Source organism: Lathamus discolor, chromosome 15 (assembly GCF_037157495.1).
Source record: "Lathamus discolor isolate bLatDis1 chromosome 15, bLatDis1.hap1, whole genome shotgun sequence".
In the NCBI taxonomy this organism is placed as follows: Eukaryota; Metazoa; Chordata; class Aves; order Psittaciformes; family Psittacidae; genus Lathamus; species Lathamus discolor.
In genome coordinates, this window is record NC_088898.1 from 10,107,140 (window position 1) to 10,128,637 (window position 21,498).

At 46.5% G+C, this 21,498-nt stretch overlaps 1 protein-coding gene across 2 annotated transcripts in view; it reads right to left on the reverse strand.

Annotated features, from left to right (window-relative positions):
• The window catches only part of PNPLA7 (patatin like phospholipase domain containing 7), a 122,542-nt gene that overhangs the window by 64,021 nt on the left and 37,023 nt on the right, over positions 1 to 21,498 (reverse strand). For both annotated transcript variants that reach the window (XM_065695324.1, XM_065695325.1), the window contains exons 19-20: positions 21,138 to 21,261; positions 7,205 to 7,318 (exon numbers count right to left, since the gene is read on the reverse strand). In XM_065695324.1, coding sequence (XP_065551396.1) covers positions 7,205 to 7,318; positions 21,138 to 21,261 — 238 coding nt within the window. The remainder of the gene's footprint in view (positions 1 to 7,204; positions 7,319 to 21,137; positions 21,262 to 21,498) is intronic.

Consider the following 21,498-nt stretch of genomic DNA (forward strand, 5'->3'; position numbering starts at 1 on the left):
AAGCCAGGTCAGCATGTCCATCAGAATCATATCTATAGCCTGCTTGGAAAATGAAATGAAATAAATGGCCCCAGACTGTGCAACTCATCGCTTTAATAAGCATCAAGATTTATTAAGCATCTGTAGGAGGAAGGGAGAAGAGCAAACAGGCAGCTTCTAACAGAGGGTGACTTTGAGCAGAGTAAGGGGTAAGAGCTAAACAAAGTTATTCCAGTACTCTCTGTCCCACAGCCATAACTGCACTGTCCTGAAGGTGCCACATCAACCATAGAATCACAGAACGCTTAGGGTTGCAAAGGACCTTAAGAGCATCCAGTTCCAACCCCCTGCCATGGGCAGGGATCCATCTCCACAGTGGTCCAAGACCAACTTCTTTAAAGCTTCTCGTACTTGCCCCCATGGCACACAGAGATTGTCCATACCTGCTGAATCAAGAGCAGCAATGCTTTCCCAGCTCCTCCCTTATCCTGGAATACCAGACAGCATCTAAACCGCTTCCATTTGTCCAAAACATAACAAGAGCTGATGATCACCCAGCAGACTTGTTACCGCTTTACCAACAGCAAGAGCTGCAGTTCTGAAATTCAATAAACAGCACTGAGTGTAGCTACAGAAAACTGACCCAACTATGGGGAGCAGGGAGGGAAAGGGGGAATTCTTAATAAAAGAGGCTGACTGTCCTGCCTCCTGAGAGCATTCCCGAGAACCCAGCTCACATGTGTTCACCCAACAACCCATATCTGCACAACCAGCACTTTCCATCAGCAGCTTTGGAAGGTGTGATGAACATCTTACACTTCTGAACCACTTTAAACATCAGAATTTTAATTGCTTACTAAAACCATCTCCTGTATTTAGCACTGTTTCTGCTTTACAGACACCTCAGGAGAGCTCCAGCTCCGTTAAAGAAAATGCCCAAGGTTAACGATGGAACTAAGAATAAAACCTATTGGTCTCATTTTCCAGCTGGCTGCTCCTATTGCTGGGAAATATTCTTTGCCTGTTTGCTGGAGCAGACTTTGCAGCCTTGCTACGTAAGATATGGAGCAATTATTTCCCTGGTGACTTTGTAAGACAAGCAAGTCACCAACCACAACGGGATGAGTCACTGCCGCAGTCATGGCAACGCTGAAGAACAGCGCCTGGGACCGGAGCTAACAACTGAACTGAAATTTCCTCAGAGTTCTCTGTTAATACACCAGATTCCTTTCACAAGAGGGCAAGGTTTCCCTTGGAAAGAGGCTTGTCCATCCATCCGAGGGAAAAATCTATACAGAATCATAGAACCACAGACTGGTTTGGGTGGAAGGGAGCTTAAAGCTCATCATCCAGTTCCAACCCCTGCCACAGGCAGGGACCCCTTCCACTGGAGCAGCTTGCTCCAAGCCCCTGTGTCCAACCTGGCCTTGAGCACTGCCAGGGATGGGGCAGCCACAGCTTCTCTGGGCACCCTGTGCCAGCGCCTCAGCACCCTCACAGGGAAGAGCTTCTGCCTAAGAGCTCATCTCAGTCTCCCCTCTGGCAGGTTCAAGCCATTCCCCTTGGCCTGTCCCTGCAGGCCCTTGTCCAAAGCCCTTCTCCAGAGAGGCAAAGGAAATGAAATGTTCATCCTCCCACCTCCTCACCTTTCCAGACTGACTCACCAGAACACTCTTGTGCAGGGCAAAACAGGACAAAGAGTATTTTTCTTTCTCAAATGGCAATAGAGAGCACTTTATTCAGCACAATTCCACGCCCCTGACCCAGCTTACCATGTACCCAGAAATATGTTGTCTTCCTGACTATTTCTGAATCAGCTCCATTCCCAGTAAGACCCACTCGAGCTCTCTTAGCAGCCTCCAATCCCCCCAGCTCCCCCTGGATTGAATGTGAATGTCTGTTCCTGCAGTAGCTACAGAGAAGGCTCCACGAAACCATTAATTCTCCTTTTGCTTAACTAACATTAAATTACTCAACCAACCTGCAGCCTCTGCATTGCAGGGCAAGGGCTGAATTTCCCATTCCCAAGGGGACCGTATTTGCCTTTTTAGGATGACTAATTCCGGTTCCAAAACAAATGACCTTCGTGCAGGTGGCCACGCAGAATTACAGCTCCCCATCATCCGCCAGTGCTGGCGCAGACGCTGCGCCATCCATCACGGGTCTTGGGGATCCTCCTGAGCACCACTTGCTTCACAGCTACTCCAATTCCCACACCAAGTGGATACAGTCACACTATAGCATTCTATTTCCTATAATCCCTTTAAGTATTTCTACCTATTATCCACACCCAGCTAGTCTTCCATGGCTGGGTTCGAGTTAAAGCTTTTGTTCCTATTCAACTGTGAAACTTAAGAGTTGCTTTACAATAAGCACTTTTGAAAAGTATTTTCATGAGAATTCAGCTGTAAAATACTTCCCTATGGAAATTTCTTTCAGTGTGTGAACAGTACGGATTGCCTGGCAAACAGACTCTCCCCTAACAGATAACAATGGGAACAAGCACAGCTTTTTCCCATCTTGGCTAAAAAAACTGATTTAGGGAAATCATGGCAAATTGACATAAAATCTACACAAATACCCAAATTCACAGTAACAACTAACCGATGGTAAAGGTGCTGTGTAATGCACATCAGCCTGAGAGAGCTGGGATTGTTCAGCCTGGAGAAGAGAAGGCTCCTGAAGGGGAGACCTGAGAGCAGCTCCAGTGCCTAAAGGGGCTGCAGGGAACCTGGAGAGGGGCTTTGGACAAGGGCCTGTAGGGACAGGCCAAGGGGAATGGCTTGAACCTGCCCGAGGGGAGACTGAGATGAGCTCTTAGGCAGAAGCTCTTCCCTGGGAGGGTGCTGAGGCGCTGGCACAGGGTGCCCAGAGAAGCTGTGGCTGCCCCATCCCTGGCAGTGCTCAAGGCCAGGTTGGACACAGGGGCTTGGAGCAAGCTGCTCCAGTGGAAGGGGTCCCTGCCCGTGGCAGGGGTTGGAACTGGATGAGCTTTAAGGTCCCTTCCAACACAAACCAGGCTGTGGTTCTATGGTTCTCACAGTGAACAAGCGGGCTCACAGGTGAGCTAAAGACTTTCTCAGGTGACTATGAATTTCAAATATTAGGTTAATACAACAGTTAAGCCTTTAAAATTCAAACCAGTCATCCAGTAGCCACCTTTAAATTAAATATGTCAAATAACAATTTATTGGTGCCTTCACAACAGGGTATTATAGACCTTAACATATGTGATTTTGTTAAAGGACATGTAAAAGTGCTTTCTACCACAGAGACCGAATAAGCTAGCATGGAAAACAGGGCTGCCAAGGGCTTTCTGTTCTACAAAGTAAATGCAATTGGGGTAAAATAGTAATAAGAACATTTCACCTGTACAAAGTCACATAATAGCAGGTTCATTTCTGCAGAGCTCTTGCCAGGAGTTGAAATAATTCTCTACCAGCTTTCTTAAGCTTTTTTAATTCGTGAGGGACAAGGGAGGAGGAGAGGTAAATTAGATCCTCAACTTGAATAAAACCAGGGCATTACTGAAGCTTTCCATGGCCCCAGCTCTGCTAAACACTCTGCTTGTCACACAATCAGGGAGCTTAGCAAGGGGTCTCCCATGAAAACTTCTGACAGTTGGAGAACTGCTGTGACAAAGCAAATGCTCGAGGCTCACTCACAACCATTTCTGGCACCTTTCAAATGCTGCTACAGCACACGGGAGAACTGAAGCTTTATCCTGGGGCTCTTTGAGCTTCTAACACTTGTGATCAATTGTGTCTTGAAGAAAAATGGCATTCTCACATCAGAGCTGTGATTCAGCCCTCGCTCCTGCCTGCCTCGCGTTGGGCAGCTACAGGCGGTGACCATGCTCCCAATGAACATTGTTCTTCTCTCCTTTTCACATCCACTTCTGCAGCCAAGAAAAAACTTATTTGAACGGACCACGAGAATAAATACAGAAAACTCTAGAAGCATGACCTCTCCTGACCTATTCCAGTGCTACACCAAGCTGAAATAATGTGATGCACACTACAGCCAACGCAGAAGAAAACGTTTTGAAGAGAGGGCACATTACAGATTGTGCTTTGAGAGGCAGATAACAGCAGGGAAGGCTCCATGCACCTCAGGAAAGCACACAAAGGTAGCAGGACTCACTGTTCAGGATGGGTGCTGGGTACTGCATGTATTTAAACCCCAAGAGCAGGATGCAGAAAACATGTGTATTTTATAGCATGCAGAAGGTTGTCTCACAGTTCCCCCCCCCAGCTCCTAAGCAATTTCTCAGTGCAATTTCCATCAGTTACAGTGGGTTTCAAGTTCGAATAATAAAAACAATCTCAGCTTGGTAGAGGCAAAGCTAATCTAGGAAATGTGATCCAAGTTACATGCTGCTGTTAGAACATCTCTATAATCTGTTCACAAATGCTGCACTCTCGCTACTGCTTCGAAGCTGCTTTGAGGTGCCAAAAATCGTGAGCTGATTCTCTGTCCTACTTTCCAGAACTGAAGGCAGCGATGAAAATAGAAAGAATCAATTCCCTTACACTCCTGCAACACTGAAAAGCTTCAAGCAGCACCAGAAGCAAGCACAGAGGCTGTCAGAAGAGCAAATGCTCTTACTGGCTGTGTGCCCTGACAGCTACGCTGGAGAACTGGGCCCTCAGGCAGGAGCTGAGCCTGGAGAAAACAAGGAAGTTTTGCACTGTGAACCACTTTCAATAGGGAATGTCTGGGATGCCATGTGAAGACAGGCAGAGAGACTTGGGATTGTTCAGCCTGAAGAAGAGAAGGCTCCTTCAGGGGAGACGTTAGAGTAGCTCCAGTGGGGCTAAAGGGGCTACAGGAAACCTGGAGAGGGGCTTGGGACAAGGGCCTTTAGGGACAGGCCAAGGGGAATGGCTTTAACCTGACAGAACAGGGGAGACTGAGATGAGCTCTTAGGCAGAAGCTCTTCCCTGTGAGGGTGCTGAAGCTGTGGCACAGGGTGCCCAGAGAAGCTGTGGCTGCCCCATCCCTGGCAGTGCTCAAGGCCAGGTTGGACACAGGGGCTTGGAGCAAGCTGCTCCAGTGGAAGGTGTCCCTGCCCATGGCAGGGGGTTGGAGCTGGATGAGCTTTAAGCTCCCTTCCAACACAAACCAGGCTGGGATTCTATAAAAGATTCTTTTCTGATGTGCAAAGGACTGAGAGGGAAACCCTCCATCCTGCTGCTGAATCACAAACAAGCTCCTGCTAACTTGCCAGTTGTTTCAAACTCCTGCACCAGCTATCCCTTCATTGCTGCAGTACTTCTGGATGGATGAGGAAAACAACATCATAAATCCTGTGTGTAAATCATTCCACTAGAATAACGGGAGAGAAAACCAGACAGAGAGAAATCACTTGGCACATCCCCCTGCTCGGCACTTAGCACTACCTCAGGCATAGCTTTTTTAAGAGGTTATAAAACCAAGTAACAATTTGTCAGTCTTTCTAGGGAGCAGAATCAGCTTTTCCTCAATATCCACCTGCTGCAATTTCAGTACCCCACCATTTGCTCTATCCAATATGGTGAGTAGCTCATGCCCTTCTATCAGGGAACAACTTTATCCATTTGAAAATAGCTGCCATGTCTTCCCTTAACATTTCACTGTCTCTCTGCCTTTATAGGTGACTTTTCTAAACACCTACCAGCCACCTTTTGTGTGCTCTAGACTCTTCTCTTGGACTGCCTCTTCCTTCATATGTTCTGACACACACATACATACATTTATATTTATATATATATAAATCTATATATAAAAATTTATATATATGCAGTGTATTTTCCAGCCTTTCTCAGCCTGTCTCCATAGCAGAGGAGGTGCGCCAACTCTCAAAGCATCTTCTGATCAGCTTAGTTATAGAATCGTAGAATCCCAGGCTGGTTTGTGTTGGAAGAGACCCTAAAGCTCATCCAGCTCCAACCCCTGCCACAGACAGGGACCCCTTCCACTGGAGCAGCTTGCTCCAAGCCCCTGTGTCCAACCTGGCCTTGAGCACTGCCAGGGATGGGGCAGCCACAGCTTCTCTGGGCACCCTGTGCCAGCGCCTCAGCACCCTCACAGGGAAGAACTTCCTCCTTGTACGTGCACAAGTTGAACACTACTACCAGGTCATAAATCAGGGCAGGAAACCCGTTACATCAAATAGAGAAGATGAGGCTCAGAGGACTATTCAAGAGAGACCCTGAGCACAGGAATGCCTTAACAACCCACACCACAAGTTCAGAAACACTTCAGCCAAAATAATGCTCACAGAGAAACCAGGAAGATTATTTGTCACTGACATAACTTCTGAGCACCTATTGCAATAATAGAGACAATACCCCACAGCCTTTGACAGAGGAGAGTGCATGAATATAGGCTTTATGTTATACAGTTAAAAAATAGTAATTAAAAAATTACTGTGCCCTAGGAAAGAGGCAGAATGCCAGGATTTATGCAAGGATTTTAACTTGGTTTATTACTTTTGCAGGTCTTTTTAAGAGATGTGGCAAAGTAAGTATATGCCTTAAAAACAGCAAAAAGAAAAATCAGACATAATTTGAAGTAACAGCATTAAAAAGCTGCCTTTAAGGCTAATGCAACGATTTAGTGCTTAGTATAATGTCCCTGATTCACTTAGGGACAAAAGAATTACATTTCGAGTCCGTCAGACTCCAGTTGTGCAGGAGGGGGGTATAATGTCAAGTGAATTACAGGAGACGGATAAGTTGATGGATTCACAGGGAGCAATCCCAGTCTTCAAGACACAGACAGATGTGGCAGTAGCAGAATAATGACTGACAGCCTAAAATGCAAGGGAAAGGAAATCCAAACCCCCAATATTGATGCTCTGGGAATAAAGGTATGTGTAACCAAGTGCTGGCTCCAAGTCTGAGTGAGCAAGACAAATGAGTAACAACACCTTAAAGTGGTTTTAGAAGTCAAACTCCATTTAGTATCAACAGCACTAAGTGATTTCCACTTTGCTAAATAAGCATAGCCTGCATTTACGTGAGGTCCTGCCAGACACACAAAACAGCCCTGCAATAAAGCATGCTGAAGTAAGAGAAACTGATGAAAGCCTGGTATAGATCAGATCAGGTGGACAAAGAAAACCAGATGTTTCTCAGTATGCATCAGCATATAAAACCCTCAAAGGACTTGGTGCTAATGGAGAGTTTTAGCTCTTCAGACATCATTTGAGACAGACAGAACTGAGTTTTCATTTCCTTACCTGGGGGAATTTGCGCTTGATCGATGCCAGTGCTCCCTCAGGGAGTTTGGCAAGTTCGGAATCTCTGACAGCATGTACCGTGGTGGCTCTGGGTTGATTGGTTAATGCCTCTACCTGAAAGAGTACACAAGCAAAATATTAAAGAGAATCCACAATATGCTGCAAGAATCACATGTCAGGATGAAGAAATGGAACAAATCCCAAGATCCAGACTGTCATACTTGTTGCTCACACACATTCAAACCCAAATGCTGTTTTCCTCCAGGGGGCTGCAGAGAGAGCGTCCCGAGGCATGTCCACCCGCAGCAAAGCATTAGAATCTCTGCTCTGCTGGTGGAAAGTTAAGTTTTCACAGAAATAGAACACACAGGACCAGACAGACAGTATTACAAGAGAGAGCTGGAGGGACAGGCCAAGGGGAATGGCTTTAACCTGACAGAACAGGGGAGACTGAGATGAGCTCTTAGGCAGAAGCTCTTCCCTGTGAGGGTGCTGAGGCTCTGGCACAGGGTGCCCAGAGAAGCTGTGGCTGCCCCATCCCTGGCAGTGCTCAAGGCCAGGTTGGCCACAGGGGCTTGGAGCAAGCTGCTCCAGTGGAAGGGGTCCCTGCCCGTGGCAGGGTTTGGAGCTGGATGAGCTTTAACGTCCCTTCCAACACAAACCAGGCTGGGATTCTATCAAATTCCAGCACCGGCAGTGTTTTTGCTACAGAACATGAAGCTCAGGCACACACAAGAGTTAATGCAGTGTGTACATGATCCCTGACCAATGGCTGAGCTGTGCCTGGTGCCCTGGAACATCCCTCTGCCCACTGTACAAGAAAATGAATTTAAAATACACAACTCCATGACCCCAGTTCCAGCAAGGGTCTTCCCCATTGTCAGAACACTGGAGGTGCACAAACCATTCAGACAGCCAGCACATGTTGATCTCCAACACGCATCATCAGCCCAGACAGCTGAGCTCACCCTGCTAATATTAACTCCGCTACTGCAGGGGAGTTCCACCAACACCAAGTCCTGTGCAGGAAAAAGCACACAAGTACATTTAAAGTAACTCTGTTTTGCAAGGCCTCGCCTGTGTTTCTGTTCCCACGCCAGGAAGGTTTTGTTACATTTAGTAAGAATAAACATTTTTGTTACGCATTTTAAACTAACTAAAATAATCATGGTATCATAGAGTCACAGCCTGGTTTGGGTTGGAAAGGACTTTAAAGCCCATCCAGTTCCAACCCTTACCACGGGCAGGGCCCCCTTCCACTGGAGCAGCTTGCTCCAAGCCCCTGTGTCCAACCTGGCCTTGAGCACTGCCAGGGATGGGGCAGCCACAGCTTCTCTGGACACCCTGTGCCAGCGCCACAGCACCCTCACAGGGAAGGACTTCTTCCTTGTATCTAACCTGAAATTCCCCTGTTTAAGCCCACCACCCATTCTACTGTCCCTACACTCCTTGATGAAGAGTCCCCTTCCACCATCCCTGTAGGCTTCATTCAGATAGAAGGGGAAAAAAACCTCATGGCATCTTGGTACATACATTCATGGAGAAACAAATCCCTCTTAGGTTCCACAAACGGTTGTATAACATCATCTGGTTTCTCTCTCCCCTACTTCCAGCTTTTTACTCCAGTTTTTGGCTCTGTACTGTAGCTTCCCTATCCTGCAAGCAGGTGAAGAGGTTCAATCATTAAAATAACACCTTTCCTCTCAGCCAGTCACCATCTGATTGAGTTTGATTTGTTAAAAGAAGACACTCACTGTCTCAGATCCCTTTCCACTCCTCCTGTGATACATGAGTGCATAACATGAACTGTGCTCCAAAGGGCTCAAGTCTTTCAGAAAAGATGAGATTTGCAAAAAGGGAATTAAACTCTAACATTAAAACAAATCCTTGGGATTTTTGCCCTCCAAACTGTGACCTTGTCTTGTCAAAGGGCTCCCCAGGCAGAGCACAGGGGGATGGAGACCTATCCAAACCTTCACAAGGAGCCCTTCAGATCTTTGGAGCAAACAGTATTTGCAGCACCACTCATGTTATGGACCTTCTTGACTGTAGGGAATTTGTTGACTGTAATTCCCAACTGATCACAGATCATGGATCTTGTGCCACTCTTACTCACAGGTACCAGCTGAGTTTTGCCATCAGCATTGGTATTTGCATTTGAATACATCCCAATGTTCTGGAATGGAAAATACTCAGGTCCCAGACACTGCACACCAAGACATGAAAATTTTGCTTTCCCCTTTAATATTATCATCTTACTTCCCAATCTCCATTTTTATAATCGAAAACTGTTAATAAAATACATCCACTTCCCTGGAAGTGAAAGGCCTCTCACTCAACATGTGGACTATCTGTAGGATTATCCTCCACCTTCACTCCACCTCTCCCCTCTTCACACCTCATGGTTATAGTCTTCTTTGCACTGGTTTTAGATTTTCTGCACATAGGGATCTGCCAAATGTGTGTTTGCCTCTTCTCACCTTTTCTGGAGATCAAAACCACATTCTAACACTGAGTCATAGTTCTCCCTGTAAGTGACATTTTTCTTTGTATTTGTTCTTAATAAACCATTTCAGATGTCATCTACTCCGTGGATTTTTTTCTTGCTTAGAAAAAAGAAGTTTCAGACAAATGTGTACCTGAAACTGTTCCAGTCTTAAGCCACATTCAAATCCCTGGGCTCCTCTCTCCAATGGACCTGTTGAACAAGTCTTCTTGTTTTACGGGCTTAAAACAACACAAGACTTTGAGATGAAGCTTGACCTTGAACATGACTAAAACCCACCTGCAATCACATCAGCCCTGTAGGATTATCTCCTTGGTCATAAAGAAGAAGCGTAACATTTTGATCACCCAGCAGAGCTGCAGCAAAGCACCCAAAGACACCTCCATCACAACCTCAACACACAGATGTGTCAAGAAATGGTATTATTATCTTCTAAATCCTACTCAACCCTACGGGGGGGAGGAGTATTTGTCTATTTAATCACCCAAGGGTCTCTTCTGAGCTCCTCCCCAGATCCCCATTATCGTCCTTTACCCACACCAGCATGAACACAGCTACAGCATTTTGCTCGAGTGCAAGGAGGAATCCATGGACTCTTTCCCAGCCCTTTTCAAATCCAAGTCAATAGGATATATTTTGCTTGAGGCAACAGCACATCTCTGGTTCATCTCCTTTAAGATCCATTCCTTTTCCTTAGTAACAAGCCTCTGAACAGCTCTGCCTCACTGCCCATTTCTGGTCTTCTTTTAGATTTTAATTTACCCATAGCCTTGCTCTTCCTCTCCAGCTTTCCTGGATCCACACAAAGCCATCACCTCTTCTGCTCTGTCTGGACTGGCTGCTCTTCTCTTTGCCATCTTATAACCCAGTGCTGTTCGTTCTTCCTGCTTGTTATAAACTCATCTAACCCCCTTCACAGTGCTATTTCCACTCTGAAATCATCTCTCTGAAATCCGACTGCTACATCATACTTTATCAGCCATGCAAACACACTGTGCATTCTGTTCATTGCTCCCCTGGCCCCAAGGTCTCCCCTGAGCTCCTCGATTACAGCAAACATCAACACCTCCTCTCCATCACACCCTCAAGAATCTGTCTGTCCATCGTTGCCTTTAGCTCCATTTCCCCTAAGAGCTGAATGAAGCCATGCCTCAAATGCCGTATTTTGCATCAAGGAGCACGTGTCAGTCCAGTGTTACACACTCCATGGTTCTTGTCATCAATAGCGGATGGTACCATAGGTGACTGCCCCTCAAGCACTGCTGCAGTTCTGTTGGTCCTAACACTAACAAAAAGGGAAGAAAACCAGAAACCCAACCAGCTATAGACCTATGCTCTTTTTACAGCTTCTGTTAATTCTGACAGCTCAGTTTCTCCTATCTTCTCTTAGTTCCATATTAAATAGTGACAAAACCACATACAATGGCTCCATTGTGCACAATGCATGTGATTCACAACCCTGGCTTACAAGCTCTTTACAAAGAAAAAATGTTATTATAAATGTTTTAAAAGGAGGAGAAAAAGCAATTTATATTCTCATGACCTCTTCTGACTTCATTTTCAACAGCCCTTCCTGACAGTTCTTCTTACAGCTTTCCAAATTACATACTTGGAAAGTAAAAACCAGCAAGTGTCGCCTTCTGCAAGTGGCTCTAATTACTCCCAACTCCTTTTTGAGCTACAGCCAACAAACCACTTTGAATATTTGCTTAACTTTAAGTGTGTGCAGAGCCTCAGTGCAATAAGCACAGCTATTTTCACGCTTAGCCTCAAGCAGCTCTGAGACTGCATAGAGGACCTGACCAGAACTGGAGCTGCTCTATGTTGAGCTATCTGCTGGCAACAGAACCTTGCTCTTCCATACAAATCCAGCCTCACTTTAACAAGTTATTGGGTGACTTTCCTAATAGTCAGCAAACAGTAAAATTAACATGATTTCAAAAATAGATTCTTGTGGTGTTCATTTCTTTTCAAGTGAGTTTTGAAGTATGGCTGCTACAAGAGAAGACAGGTCCAGTCTGAATTAGCAATGCAAGTCAACAGGACTGTGTTCGTGGTCACAGGTCCATTCACCACCTTCAGGCATATATATAAATGTATATATACATATATATACATGTACATATGCTCTTGTGGCTCTTCCCAGGCATTCCCTTCCCATCCAGTTCATAATACACTGCTTGAAGTTTCTCTCCATTATGGCCACAATTCCACCTGAGAATCTTTTATTATCTCATACATTGTATTTCCTTCTCTCAGATCAGGATTTTCCTTGATACTAGCTCACAAAACGCAGCAACCTCTCCATGTTGAGGGTGCCCTGTGTGTCAGCCCGTGCCCTGCCAAACCCCAGCCATGGTGCAGTAAGAGGGACCACCTGTTACCGCAAAGGAAGAAAGGCAAGCACCACTTATGAGCCTGGGAAGCATGACAGCATCCCAAGGATTATTAAATGATGTAGCTTAAACTCTTCACCTTCCACATCCTCCTTCACAAAAGCCACCACCACCACCTCTCAGTTAGCTTGGTGTCTATAGGCATCAGGTTTTCATGGTCACACAAGAGGCTCTGGCAGGACCCAGCCGCCACTAGACATGCACCCTCCCACAAAGGAGATCAGTCAGGACACATCCTGCCGTGCTTCAACAGAAGCAGCATCACACCTAACAAAAAGTGCAGGCTACGCAGGGGACCGGGATGAAACACACTGTGCAAGGAAGCATAGATGCACCCATGAAAGCACAAGAAGAAGTATCAACACTGACATCTGCTGATAGTTTAGGAGGCTCAAGGAAAGGGATGGGCAACCAGTGAGTTGTACAGGTACCAGATAGCACCCCCCGTATCCAAGTGGCCAACACAAGCACTGGAACAGTAGGCGCACAACAGACACATGCACGTGGATTTTCAGAATGCCTTTGCTACAACAAGGGCAGGAGATGCTGCTGCTGCAACTGGACACAGCGATGGAACAAGATCAATGTTGCATGAAGGGCAACCAAACACTAGACACAACATTCTTTTTCCAGTTTAAGCAAGCTACCCTTCTTCAGCTCATTCGCACCTGAAGCAGCAGAGGATGCTACTGTCAGAGGTGCTTCCTGAAGCCACCAGTTTGGAAGGATCCGAAACATTAACTTGTTTGTATCAGAAAAGGACAAAGGAGGAGACATTGCTGGAAGCAATGAATGAGTGGGAAGAGCAACCAGGCAAGCTGCAAATCGATGCTATTTGTGGGAGCAGTGCCAGGGCTGAATGCAGTACACCATGTACTCTTGAAAGTTGTTCTAACAACCACCTTCTGCAATCTTTCATGTGCCAAGTTAACCCTGTGACTGAGGACATCCTGCACTTTCGCAGTGCAGGAAGAAGAATCCAAACCTCCCTTTCTCACTATATATATATAAATATATATATATATAAAAAACCCATAGTTACATAAAATACATACATATACACACACTCATACATGTAAGCGTTATATTGTATGTCTGTATGTGTAAGTGCATATACAAAATGCATGTAGAAGTTAAATAAGCTGAGCTTGCTTCCTTGTGTAATGAAGGCAGTGGAATCATGCTAGAGGTTCTCCCCAAAGGCCTGAGCTTGCATTTTGTAGCAGTGCAATGACAGCCCTGTGGCACCAGTGCACATCATTAAGGGACAGAAAAGGGGAAGCTTATAGCTGGGGCAGGAACCAGTAGCACTCCTATCTCATGTATTCAAGTTTCACCCCTTATATATGTGTGGCTATAGAAAAGATGGGTACTTGCATAGAATCCCAGCCTCGTTTGTGTTGGAAGGGCCCTTAAAGCTCCTCCAGCCCCAACCCCTGCCATGGGCAGGGACCCCTTCCACTGGAGCAGCTTGCTCCAAGCCCCTGTGTCCAACCTGGCCTTGAGCACTGCCAGGGATGGGGCAGCCACAGCTTCTCTGGGCACCCTGTGCCAGCGTCTCAGCACCCTCATGCATGTATGTTTTGCTTGCCTAATCCAACATTACAGTCAAAACACCACAAAACATCCCAAAAGCTCTCTGAAGCACACACACAAAACACCCAACAAATCCAACAGATTTATCCAGGTTTGAAGAGTCTCTGTAAGTGCAACCCCACTGACAGGGAGGCAGCAGGCTCCTCTGATGGTGAAATTACACCTTAATTTCAGCAGTGGATGAAGAGATAAAGAACACTATGACCTGCTCTTATCCCTTCCAACCAAGATGAAATCTGATTGCCTTCAACTCAGCTTCACACACAAGAATACTAAAGCCGGCTGGAACTTCAACAACATCGCTCTCACCCTCCCCTGCTGCCTCTTCCCCTGTAAATACTTTCTGTGGCTTCTGCTGGACTTGGATGCTTGCTGTTATATTTCTAGAGGAATGTCATGAGGGAGGAGTGGGGGGAAGAAAGAAACTTTATCTTAACTTAAATTTTCATGATCAGCTGAGCCATGTAGCTGCAAGGGGACATGTGAATGCAATGTTAACCCTGGCGACCCACCAGCCAGCTGAGTCCCATGAAGCATCTCCCAAAGTGGAAGGGAGAAAGCAGCAGGAGGCAAGGGAGGTGGAAGATTGTCCTGAGGCGGGATCAGAAGTTGTATCATTGCTGGACACTAGCAATGATATCATCACAAGGGAGTCCAGCAGGAGGGAGACATTAAATAGCTTAAGGAATGACAGTTGAATGTGTGTAATTACCTATCAGAAACCCAGGAGGTCACCACCTTATTGGTATCTGTCATCAAAGATCCTCATACTCAAAAGAATTTGGCTAAGGAGATAAAGCTCTTGGCAGTTTTATCTGCGACAGCTACAAAGCCAAATGACTTACCCACATAACACTAATGCCAGTTAATGTAAGACCAGAGCCTGTCAAAGCTGTGCCTGTGGTTTTCCCAGCCAGCACTGAGACCACTAAACTGTCCCACAAGAACTTTCAGTTGTGAATGGTCTCTTTCTTTCATCAGCTGTTTAGAACTTGAGGAAAATGAAGATAAAAGGTAAGCTGTTGCGGATAAAAGAATATAGTATTGTAGAGATATGAGTGGGAAAAAATAGAACCCACAGGTCACACTGTAAGTGAAAGTGCTTGTAGGAAAGAAAGGTTCAGATGGCTCAGACCAGTGACTTCAATTCAGGCAAATCCATCCTCAGGAGGGGTTTGGAAATCAGGACAGTGAGCTTCTCACTTCAGTCTGACCTTAATTCAGCTGTGCAAATGAGAACTCATTCCCCAGACCTTCCCCTGCCTCCCTTGCCGCTGGTAGATACCAGGGGGGTTGCTGCTGTGTGCTCTGGCTTTGGGTTGGTTGGGTTTAGGGTTTTGTTTGTTTGGGTTTTGGCTTTGTTTTCCTAAAACACAATTTCACACCTAAGACCCTGCTGGGAAAATAATATTTTTTAGTAATGCATTATCAAGACAGATGGTGGAAAAGATGGAAAGAGAACACCTCCTTCTCCAACCATGTCTTGGACTTCAGCCGCCTCCAGTTTCCAGAGATACAGGCTGCACACAGAGCGTGCCCGAGGCACCATCAACCCGAATTAACCCAAAACATATCTTTTAGTAACTTAAAGCTTTAGCAAATGAAGTAGTCTTGGTCTGAAAAAAAATCACAGTCAAATAATTGCCCAAAACCCATTCACATGCTTAAACATGACCCAGAAAAGCAGCCTGCAGAGTGGCCCTCACCCAGCAGTAGCACGGGTGTTTTGTACAGCAGCACTCATCAGAGGACGGAGGTGTAGATAACATTAACAATGACAAAGAACAAAGGCCTGACAAGTGTAATCCTGATACGGGTGTTTCCTTTGAGGATTACTCAGCAATTAAAGATTTCTGTTAGTGTTACATTTCAAAAGCACAATGCTCCAAGCCCCTGAGGATATGATAAGCCATTTACAGATTCTGCTCGGTGTTCAACTTTTGAGAGGCATAAAGGCCATGCACATTTAACTGTACTAATGAGATGAACAGCTTAACCTCTAAAATAATTAAAATATCTATTATTTCTAGGATGTGAAGTGTGATTTCTTCCACAGCAGAGCTGCTGTGCTGCAGCACTGACTTGAGGGTTCTGCAATCTATCACTCATGCTGCCCTGCGTTAAGATAAAATCTTAGTGCACAAATGCCTTTCTGCACTTGCTTTGCTATATTGCTACCTCAAAACAATGGGATATAGCGCTACTATAAAGAAGGGGAATTCTGGTTGTTAAAGAGAATAAGAAAAGACCTTGTACAGAATCACAGAATCAGGTTCGAAAAGCCCTTTACACTCATCCAGTCCAACCGTTCCCAGCACTGCCAAGGCCACCACTGCCCCATGGCACTGAGGCCTCGTCTCCACAGTGTGTGAGCACTTGCAGGGCCGGTGCCTGCAGCCCTGCCCTGGGCAGCCTGTTCCAATGCCTGAGCACCCTCTGGGGCAGGAATTGTTCCTCAGCTCCATCTGAACCTGCCCTGGTGCAGCTTGAGGCCGGTTCCTCTTGTCCCATCCCTTGCTCCTTGGGAGCAGAGCCCAGCCCCTCCTGGCTCCATCCTCCTGTCAGGCACTTGTAGGGAGCCATCAGGTCCCCCCTGAGCCTTCTCTTCTCCATCTGAACTCCCCACGTCCCTCAGCCGTTCCCATCACACCTGTGCTCCAGGCCCTGCACCAGCTCCAGTGCCCTTCTCTGGCCCCACTCCAGCACCTCAATGCCTCTCTTGTAGTGAGGGGCCCAGAGATGAACACAGGATTTGAGATGCAGCCTCACCAGTGGCTGCAGATCACTGCCCCAGTCCTGCTGGTCATGCTGTTGCTGATACAGGCCAGGATACTGCTCGCTTTCTTGGCTGCCGGGGCACAAGCTGCTCATGTTCAGCTCCATCAGTCAGGACCCTCAGGTGCTTTTCCACGAGCAGCTTTCCAGCCACTCTTCCCCAAGCCTGAAGCATTGCAGGGGGTTGTATGAACCACAACGTCACTGCAGCTTGCCTGCTCCATAGGGTGCTTTCAGAGCTGCCAGGTTTGTGGTTAAGGCACCGCAGATAAGTGGTAAGAGGCAGGTGCCCACCAGGAAGTCTGGCTATAAACTACATAAGAGACAGCTTTAAAAATACTCTAAGCACAACAGCTGTCACCAAGGTCCCTAAGAACTGCTGGCACTGAGTCATCTTCCCAACACTGCTGCCATTCTCTAGGAACCCAACTGAGACAAGGTGTTGACTTGCATAAAAAGCCAACTGCATAGAAGGTTCTGTCACCTTCAGACACAGGAAGGGAGCAGGCAGTATACAAATAACTTATCCTTCAGGAAATTATTCTGCAAGAGCTTGGTTGGATTTTCTTCCCCCCTCCTCACTCACAAGTGTCCTGCCAACAATGCAAAAAGCAAAGAATACCCATGGCAACAGATGCATGGAGCAGGGATCCTGCCACCCCTCTGGGACAACTTGCTTTGCAGGTTGTGAAAAAATACTGAAGAACTGCTCCAGCCTCATCAGTAGGAAAGCACTAAATGTCACAGCCTGGGCCTGGTTGCTGGTATCCACAGGCATATCAATGGGCTGAGAGAGCTGGGCTGGATCAGCCTGAAGAAGAGAAGGCTCTTTAAGGGGAGACTTCAGTGCCTAAAGGGGCTACAGGAAATCTGGAGAGGGGCTTGGGACAAGGGCCTGTAGGGACAGGCCAAGGGGAATGGCTTGAACCTGACAGAACAGGGGAGACTGAGATGAGCTCTTAGGCAGAAGCTCTTCCCTGTGAGGGTGCTGAAGCTGTGGCACAGGGTGCCCAGAGAAGCTGTGGCTGCCCCATCCCTGGCAGTGCTCAAGGCCAGGTTGGACACAGGGGCTTGGAGCAAGCTGCTCCAGTGGAAGGGGTCCCTGCCTGTGGCAGGGGTTGGGACTGGATGAGCTTTAAGGTCCCTTCCAACACAAACTAGTCTGGGACTCTGTGGTAACAAAGAAACACTGTGTTAATGAGATCAAGCTAATGAGTAAAACCTACAGTTTGGAGCAGTTAACCAAGATCAGAACCAAAGCAGCATCATCAAGAGAAAAAAAGAAAACAAACCAAAAACCAACCCAAAATCAGCCAACCATTAATAGTCATTTTAAATCAATAACTGAGTGAAGAAGTGGAAGGGATTTTCCACTCTAGGGACACACAGTGGGCTTTTCCAGTTTCCTCTGGGAACACCTGGGCACAGCACTTGTGAGTCACCCTTTAGCTCACATAATGATTCATAAAATTAACACATCAACATCTTTCCACAAGTGCTCTGTAGCAACAGCACCAACAAATCAAAAATTCCACCCCAGAGGGGTCAAATTCTGTCAACTGTATCTCAGAGATTCCTCCCTGTCCTTTACAAACTACCTGGAAGGCTTTCAATCAAGTTTTGACTTGATTTGACCATACACTGCAACCAAAGTTGCCCATGGAGAGGGAGAGCAGCAGCAAGTAGTGGGCAGCATCCCTCCACAAAGGCTTTTATGGAGCTGGGATCATTTTCCCCTGACATAAGTGTCCTCGTCAGCTCTTCAAGTCCCCACTTGAAGGCAAACTTCAGTTTCTGATCTGTTCTTCTCCCCCTGAACTGACAGACCTCCGAAACAGATGCCATTTTGTCAGTACAAGGAACAAAAACAGTTTGAGCCACAAGTTTAGCCTTGGGAGCACATGCACATGCTTGAAAAAATAACATCTTGTCTGAAATCCTTCAGTTTTTCATGCTTTTCTTCTGCAAGCAGACATGGCAGAGACTCATCTCCTGCATCTGACACATGGCAGTTTTGAAGCTCTGAAATAAAGGCAGTAAACAAAAACATATTGACTACAGACTCATGGATCTTTTTAGGGCCCGTGGTGGGTCTTGGAGGGGCTCCAGTGAGGAACATGCCACCAGGTGACCATAACACCAATTACCAACCGCTCATTTCATGCCCTGCAAGCACCTCGAACCATGTGTTGCTTCAATTTCAAGGGAAAAACCCCAACCCTCCAAAAGGCTTTTAAAGGCTGTAACAAATCGTGCAGAAGGGGACAAACAAATCTTTATAAAAGGAAAAATGTCATTTTAGCAATGCCCTCCGCAAAGCACGGCCACGTTCATCCTGGCAGTCTTCACAAATCCTCCCCCATGTTTTCAAAAGGCAGCCAGAGCATCAGGATTCGTTCAACAAATGGCAGCGTGAGTCAGTGGGCCTGGGAGCTGTGGGCAGTAGGAGTCTATGACGTCCATGGAGTCACAAAAGTCTTCGAAGTGATTCATGTCATAACATGGAATGGTTTGTGTTGGAAGGGACCTTAAATCTCCTCCAGCTGCAACCCCTGCCACGGGCAGGGACCCCTTCCACTGGAGCAGCTTGCTCCAAGCCCCTGTGTCCAACCTGGCCTTGAACACTGCCAGGGATGGGGCAGCCTCAGCTTCTCTGGGCACCCTGTGCCAGCGCCTCAGCACCCTCACAGGGAAGAGCTTCTGCCTAAGAGCTCATCTCAGTCTCCCCTCGGGCAGGTTAAAGCCATTCCCCCTGGCCTGTCCCTACAGGTTCTTGTCCAAAGCCCCTCTCCAAATATGGATCCAGAAAAGTGACTTATGCTTTAAACATCAACTCTATGGGTGTTTCTGTACCCATGCTCAGGGTCTCGCCAGTAAACAAGGCATTGTCACAGCCAACACATCCCAGTCCATCCACCCAAACAACCTGCATTTCTGTGCACCTACCAGTTGAGCCAGCATTAAACGTTGTGCCAAAACCTCCTCAAGTGCTTGTACAAAGACATAGAGTTCAGAGCCTGCACTCTACGGTCAGTCAGAACTGTTTTCAGAAGGTACAACAGCTCTGTTGTTTTAATGCAGGAGCTCTGCAAAACTCCAGAAGCTCAAGAGTGAAGCTGCAAACCATCACTGGTGAAAGGAAGCAGGAAAAAGAGCAGGAAAATGCTTGTATGTGACAAAACTGACAAACCCTTATTCTCACACTAAAAGGCCTCATACCAGCAGGATTAGTCACAAAAGATCTCAGCTTTTGTTCCTGCCAAACCATGTCATTTTACCTTTTACGAGGTACCTGAAGAGACAGCCCAAAAGAGAACAAACTAAATCAGTTCCAGCAAACTCAAGAACAGCCCTGCTTCTCCAAGGACATCCCAAGCCCACAGAACTCCTCAGCCAGAAATAACACTGATCTTGAGAAGATATCCTTAAGTTGTGGCTGCCCCATCCCTGGCAGTGCTCAAGGCCAGCTTGGACAGGGCTTGGAGCAAGCTGCTCTAGTGGAAAGTGTCCCTGCCTGTGGCAGGGGTTGGAACTGGATGAGCTTTAAGGTCCCTTCCAGCACAAACCAGGCTGGGATTCTGTCAGGTCAGCTCCCAGTCTCTCAGAGCACATGGGATCTCTGCCACAAACCCTGTACAACACAGATGCTGGTCTGTGGGTCACAAGGAGACACCAGGAGGTCTCACGCTGCTGGCATTGTGCTCCTGCTCCAGGGACAGAGAGAGCCAGGGCTCACAGGAGACAGGCACGGCAGCAGGGGAGAACCTCTTCTCCAGGTAATGCTCAACTGCTGGATCATGCCCCTTTTGAAACCCATTATCTTTTGCAATCAGCACAACCTTGAATCAGCTCTCTAGAGGGAAACAGCCTCATACAGCTCCTTCCTCTTCCTCTTGATCTCTATAAACAATAATTCCTTCCCACAGGATGAATACCAGCTATTGTGTTTCCTTTATTCAGAGGCAGGCTCATTCTGGCTATAACAGTTACACATGAAATATCTAGTTTTCAGCTTGGAAAGCAGAATAGGGCCTTAACAACAATATTAGACCTCCAGAAACCCTCCAATGTTAAACACAAATCAAACAAGCCATGCATACTGATGACGGAGGACCCTACTCCAGTTGTGAACTAGGCCTGAGAAACAACAAATGAACACAGAGAAATTAAACATGGATAAATAGTACAACTTTGAAATCAAAAGTTGCTTTAATAACTTCTAAGAACTACACATTCCCTGGACAGCCTGATGCAGCTCTGAAGTTACCTCTGAGAGACTGGACTAGACACTTCCAGGCTGCCCCAGCCAGAATGAGTCTTTCCTTGACACTGAATTTATTCAAATCACCATTTAGTGCACATTCCTGCAACTCTTGAACTACTCCCCCAGGCTGTGCTCCTCTCAATGTGAAAAAAGAGTAACCCATACCACAGAAGAGCACTGGGCAGGGCTTTTTGTAGCTTTTTATTTGCTTACTTTCTTTTTACATCAAGCCTAATAATCCCATTCATGTATTAGTATATAAAGTTTCCAAGTTGAAGGGATTTTCCATCTTTCCAGCGTGTGAAAGCCTTTCACTAAGACTAACAGCTGATCAGAGCAAGATTTTGCTGGTTTTAGAGTCTTTCTCAGGAAAACCATTCAGAAACGTGCTCTTACCACCCCAATGAGGTCTCCTCGGCCGTATTCACCCGTCAGGTGCTTTTTGCCATCATCCACTCGAATGACTGAGCGAAGGCGACCGTTCAACACAATGTACGTGCAGTCTGACTTGTCTCCCTGTCTGCAGACAGAATAACCAGCAACAAGGATCAGTGAAGCAGCTCTACTCAGCAAATGCATCAAAAGTCTTCAAAAGCTGATCACCTTTCCCTGCCTGGCTTAGATGACATAGGAACACATTTGTTCCTATTTAGTTAGCAGTTGAATATAATAAGCAAACAAGAAATCAAGCAGGTAGCTGTTAAAAGGTGACAGGATAAGGAGGAATGGCTTTAATCTTGAAGAGGGGAGATTTGGA